At 49.6% G+C, this 6,000-nt stretch overlaps 1 protein-coding gene across 1 annotated transcript in view; it reads right to left on the bottom strand.

The window, feature by feature from the left end:
- The window catches only part of fgfr3 (fibroblast growth factor receptor 3), a 39,756-nt gene that overhangs the window by 12,182 nt on the left and 21,574 nt on the right, over window positions 1-6,000 (bottom strand). Inside the window, exons 6-7 of the mRNA XM_062557396.1 lie at window positions 712-835; window positions 323-513 (exon numbers count right to left, since the gene is read on the bottom strand). Coding sequence (XP_062413380.1) covers window positions 323-513; window positions 712-835 — 315 coding nt within the window. The remainder of the gene's footprint in view (window positions 1-322; window positions 514-711; window positions 836-6,000) is intronic.

The following is a 6,000-nucleotide window of genomic DNA, read 5'->3' as shown; positions in this document are numbered from 1 at the left end:
TGAAAATTCCATAACTAAAGCGCAGGGGATCAAATAAGTAATAATGTTCCAAAATGATAGAATACCCTTTAAAAAGAGGCTCTGAGAACTCTTAAGCAACAGCTGATTTGTGCCGATTTTTTAACGTCATCGTTTCTTAAGGATCTCATTTTTTATATCATTATATAATTTTTTCTCTTATTGAGGTAGAGTTAGTAGCTCCTTTTGCGTATTGACGGCGTCGTGTTCGGGAGGCGAGCTCACCAATTACAGCGCGTGGCCTCCGCAAACGACCTTCTGAGTGACGTCATCATAGGGGGACGGGGGGGGGGGGGGGACCTACCTTCAGGACGGTGACGAAGGGGTGGCCGTTGTGGTCCACGCGGCTGCCGTTTATCTCGGTGTGCTTCAGCCACTGGATGTGCGGCTGGGCGTCGCTGTAGACCTTACAGTGGAACTCCACGTCGCTGCCCACCTCCACCGTCTGATTGGCCGGCAGGCCGGCCTGGAGGATGGGCCTGTGGGGGGACCGCTCTGAGGGAGGGAGAGAGAGGGGGGGGGGGGGGGGGGAAGAGCACGCAGTCATTAGCACCAGTCACGCGTGGGAGGGATGCTGCAGGAAATGGAGATGTACACGCTTAAAAAGTACACTTCACTCCAACAGCTCTCGTTGATGTTAATGTCCTCCTTGTTCACACAGAGGAGAGGGGGGGGGAGGTGGGGGGGGGTTACCTAACACATCCAGCTGGTAGGTGTGGGTGATGGCGCCATACTTGTTCTGCACCACGCAGGTGTAGTTTCCCCGATCTGACGGCACGGCGCTCTCCATCACCAGACTCCACTGCTGGTGCCTCAACTGGTGAAGGGGGACAAAGAGGGGGGGGGGGACAGTCAGGATATGTCATTACAACACATCTAAATCTGTGAGGAGACTTATAGAGATATAAATAGTTAGGTGTCACGTTTGCAGGCCTGATTGTGCTCATCCCGTTTGTATTTCCAGTGTGACAACATGAGGCCGTCTCAAGTCGCCTCTCTTAAAATATCATCCGTTCACTCCTCACTGAATTACAACGGCACCTCTCTCTCCCTCCCTCCCCCTGCAGTGAGGGCATGCAAGAGCAAAAGAGAGAGAGAGAGAGAGAGAGGCGCGTGGTAATTGGAAGCAGGTGAGGCGGATGCGGCAGATACGAAGTGGACAGATTCAGGAGCTGCTGGAGAGGCGAGAACAGAGAGAAGCCGGGCCACGCCACGCCTCCACCGGGCTTAAGTGGAAACACGGGCGAACTCTTCTGGGACGGGGGGGGGGGGGGGGGGGGGTGTGGGGTGGGGGGTGGGAGGGTGGTGATGTCAACAAAGAGGCTTTTCAGAGTGGAACACTCAGCATCACCTGCGTCGGAAAATGTGGCGACCCGGAGAGGGCCGAGTGTTTTCGGCAGCGCTCTACCCCACGCGTTTAAGGTGGGAGGCCTTTCTGCTGGTAGGTGGAGGATCACCCCCCCCCCCCCCCCCCCTCCTTTACACACACACTCTCTGTGTCTCTCTCTCTCTCTCTCTCTCTTGGAGCCTCATGTGGAAAATAATGTAACAGTGTAAATATTATGCCTGTGTGCTTTTTTTTTTCCTCTTTTATTTGCAGTTGCGTGGTAACGCGGAGCAGGCCCGGCCGGCTCCACCTCGTCTACGCCTCTCAGAGCCGGGGAGTCAATCCGGAGTCAATGGCTGCTCTCATGAGCAGATGAGTGACGCCTTCTGCTGCGGTCGCTGAGGGGAGGGGGGTAGCGGCGGTGGGGGGTGGGGGGTAGCATGAGGAGGGAAGCTAGAAGGTGACGCCAAGACCACCAACAGAAAGAGGCTGAGATCAGAGGTCTTATTCAGGTCTCTCTCTATCATGAAAGGGACCTCGCTCCACGAAGCTCGGCCGCTTTTCAGGTCACTGCAACTTTTAAAGAACTTTTGACCACTAAATTCATGCGACAGCTGCAGTCGCTCGGCAGATTTCCCCCCCCCCCTCCCCCGTTTGGCTCGGGTGACGAATGCGAAGAGATCGCAGACGCTGCCGCGCTCAAGTCAGAGCGGGCTTCAGCTCCTCGGTGGGGGGGGGGGGGGGGGAGGGGGGGGACATGTGATCCAAGTTAATAGACCTTTTTTTACATTTATTTGTAAAAACACGTCTCACACTCAGACATCCTGCTTGTGCTGCTACGTACTCGTAGGCTGATATTAGCTAACGTCAGTGAACCAGTGACCTCAAACGAGTCCCGTCATCTGCCCTCATCATTATTGATTATTGATTGATTGATTCATTATGGGTTAACAGTGGCCACTTTCAGCCAAATGGTGGATAACCGTCAGAGAAAAGCAACTAACGTTGTGACAATAACGAACAGTGAGTGACATTTCCACTTTATTTCCCCCGGCCTATTTAATGACTTTCTTCATGCGTGCTTTTATGACCATGTTACATTGGCTAACCCCCGTTGAACCTGCAGCATTAGTCCCCAAACGTGATAATCCCATCCATTCCAATCATGCCAGATCCCAAACAGAATTAAATTATTAAGGAGCTTATGTTTGAGTCATAGGAGGCTTTAAAGGTTTTAGGGCTTTGGCCATGGGAACGGACGGGGGAGTCTCACACTGCAAGAAGTGTCTGAGGGAGTCTTTGAGAGGAAGAGTAAGAGACCAGGGCGAGGTTGGGATTTTGCGTTGCAGCATTTTGCGCATGAAATTTCTCAATTACCCCAAAGTAAATAGAGTCATCGGCTTCATTTTGAGATATTTTTCTTGCCATGTAGAACAGCGAGGTTACCTCACTCCACTGGCGGAGCCTTTCGCTCGTTTAAATCAAAACAAGAAGTCACATCGCGGGCCGCCAGCTTAAAGTTCACAGAGATGCAGCCGGGTTTTTTTTTTTTTTTTTGCAGTGTGGCAGCTGTCTAAGAAAACACAGGAAGCCGTGCTCCCTTTATAGTCCAAACCCTCAGCCTTCACCTCGCAAAATAGCCCCGGCACAACCGGCGGGCCCAGTTATCAGAATTTATGACTTTGTCAGAGCGGACCAGCGGCCCGGATCTGTGCTACCGTCTAATTTGACCTGCAGAGAGAGAGAGAGAGAGTGGAAATAGATGGACGGCGCCCGAGGGGCCCCCGCTTGCCGTTTGAGTTTGGCTCCACGCGCCGCTGCATCGACAAGAGTTCAGAGGAGACGCAGTAATGAGTGAGAAAAACAACAACAACAAAAAAAGGCAGGATGATCTGTTTCCAGACCCGTTGGTGCGTTTGTGTAGAACGATAGGGGAGAAAGGTGAATGACCGTGAAAGCGCTCAAATAAAAAAGAAAAAATAAGAGTCCAAAAATAACCCTGCAAAGTGTAGAAATTCCTCGGCGGCCTGCAGTCACAATCCGTGCTGCAAAAACAAGGATGTGAAGAAAAGTCTTAAAACGTAAGCGCGTGCAGCTCGTTTGAGAGCCACGACTTGGAAAAACCTGTCAAAACAGGGACTGAAAAATCGGAGAAACGAAACACAACAATGACATTGTCCACTTTTGTCGGGCCTGTGCCGCCGCAGTTTAGCATGAACACAATGCGACCCCTCCCCGGCATACGCGGCAGCGTACAACAGCTTTGGCCACGGCTTTCAGGGACTCAATAGGCCGGGGAGACGCCCCCCCCCCCACCCCTGCCCTTAGCTCCCCGCCTCCATCTGATGGCTCAATAGAGAGGTGAACTCTGACCTTTAGGCCCTGCCCTCCATCAGCGCACGCTGTCAGTGTGGGAAGGCGCACAAAGCTCCGGCACGTCGCCCCCCTGCTGGAATTTCATTTTTCATTTTTCAAATGAGCCAAAAACGTCCTGTTTACCGTTTCATTCAGTTTCAACAAACGCAGCGTTCGGTTCTGTGTTGAATTTCAATGGAAAGCGCTGATAAGATAGAACTAAACAGTGATGATTATACCACCAATATTGACCTTTTAATACTCACGTTGTTGAACCTGTGACTCATGTTGCTGATATTCTACTGAAATCGTCAAAATCAAATATTACTTTCTTTCAAAACTACAAACCGTCAGAAATCGTACCACCCAAGAAAAGTCTCCTTTGGATCATGAGGGGGAGAGAGATCTGTATTGTACTCATGGACACTATGAAGAGGTGCTGGACTATCATATCATGTATAGTAATTACAAATTCATATTTCATTATTATTGTCAATACAGAAACACTAAGAACAAATATCCTTCACAAACGGACCGACGTAAAAAGAACAGATGAAATCTCTACAAAAGTAGTTTCTTTAAAGTGGACGTCTTTAAGGGACAAAGCAGGACTCCGTGCATCCTCTTGAGGGCCACTTCACTGCAGTGTGGCGTCGGGAGGTGTTTTTGTGGGCGCGTAATGGGCCTTAATGGTTAACTTTCACGTCTCACTGGGGCAGATCCGATGAACAAACTGTGCTCAGACTCCATTGTGCTGATCCTTACACACATTTAGTGGGGAATTAACCACGGCTGTCAAATCCCAAATGATCTCGTCATTCCCGCGCGGAGGCCAGAGGAAGACGGCTTCACCTTGAGGACCCTGCCGCAGGGATTGAGTCTTTGGAAGGACATTGTCATGCTGTCAGGCCTCCGTGCCCCCCACCCGGCCCTGCAGGATGAACTCATCCCTGGCAGACGTGAGGCGCCGTGACCCGACCGGACAGAGTGGACTGCGGTGAAAGTCGGGTCCCGACCGCAGGCGGCTGCGCTCTGTCCTTCTGGGGACTCGATGTACGGCCAGGTCTTTTGGGCACTCGGTAAAAATATCCAATAAAGCGTTTGTTTATCCAAGTGTTGCTTTTTGACACTATGAAAAGATTGATTGAACGGACCGGCGTCCATAGCAACAGCCGACTGCTCTGAAGAAAACAACGCACCGCGGAATGCCCCAGCTGACCAATCAGAACGGAGTATTCAACAAAGCCGCGTGATAAATAGTAAAGAATCAAGCGCATTTGGTGGTGTTTGACTGACAGGTGATTTCTGGGTAATGCGGTGAACAAACACCGGATGAAAACGAGAGTCTGAGGGATAACCGCGTTAGCGACAAAGTGGTGTATCGGGGGAGGGGAGGGAGAGGCAATCTCAACAAAGACACAGAAGGGAACGTCTCAATAACTGCCGCCTCCAGACCCACATCTTTATTTCTGTGCAGGAATCTGCTCCAGAGACTCGACGGCATCTTATGTGTGCATAAATATCAATATATCTATATATAGATAGATATCACTCTCTGACCACACATGCATGTGGGTGAGCGGAGGACCAGACCAGAGCTGGGTTCTGGGTTAAATTTCATCAGCAACATCCTGGGAAATAATCTCAAGCATCCTGAAATCAGTGTAAACCAACCACAACTGTATGTGTGATCCTTTGTTATCGTCAGCTGTACTGGTAATTTGCACATTAATAAGCAATTAAGAGGATCAAGGTATGGAGTATTGTATATTTGATTCAAAATTGGCTTTGATTAAAAAGCAATCCACGCATTACTACTTAATTATGTATTATAAGCTGCTTAGAGCAAGTCTTATTGTTAGTCGCTCAGGATAAAAGAGTCAGCTAAATTACATTGAATGGAATGTAATAAAGTGTAACAGGTCGTAAGTCCAGAATTTACCTTCATGTGATCTAATAGAGTTAAAAACTCCTAATGGAACAATGGAACCTCCTTTAACGTTAGCTGCCAGCCCTTTTATTTAGAAAAGTAAGAATGCGCTGCCTATCGGCCGCAGCTTGCGGCTCAAAGCTAACATCGCCAAGCTAACGGCTAAAAGCTAACACCGCCAAGCTAATGGCTCAAAGCTAACACCACCAACCTAACGGCTAAAAGCTAACACCGCCAAGCTAACGGCTCAAAGCTAACACCGCCAAGCTAACGGCTCAAACTAAAAGCTCAAAGCTAACGTCAACTTGCTCTCCTTCAGTTGACACTAACATGGATTTGTCGATACATTTTCTTTGAAGCATCGTTTCGA

This window comes from Pungitius pungitius, chromosome 14 (genome assembly GCF_949316345.1).
Source record: "Pungitius pungitius chromosome 14, fPunPun2.1, whole genome shotgun sequence".
NCBI lineage: Eukaryota > Metazoa > Chordata > Actinopteri > Perciformes > Gasterosteidae > Pungitius > Pungitius pungitius.
Note: the sequence above shows the minus strand (reverse complement) of the source record. Positions and strands in the feature narration are given on the sequence as shown.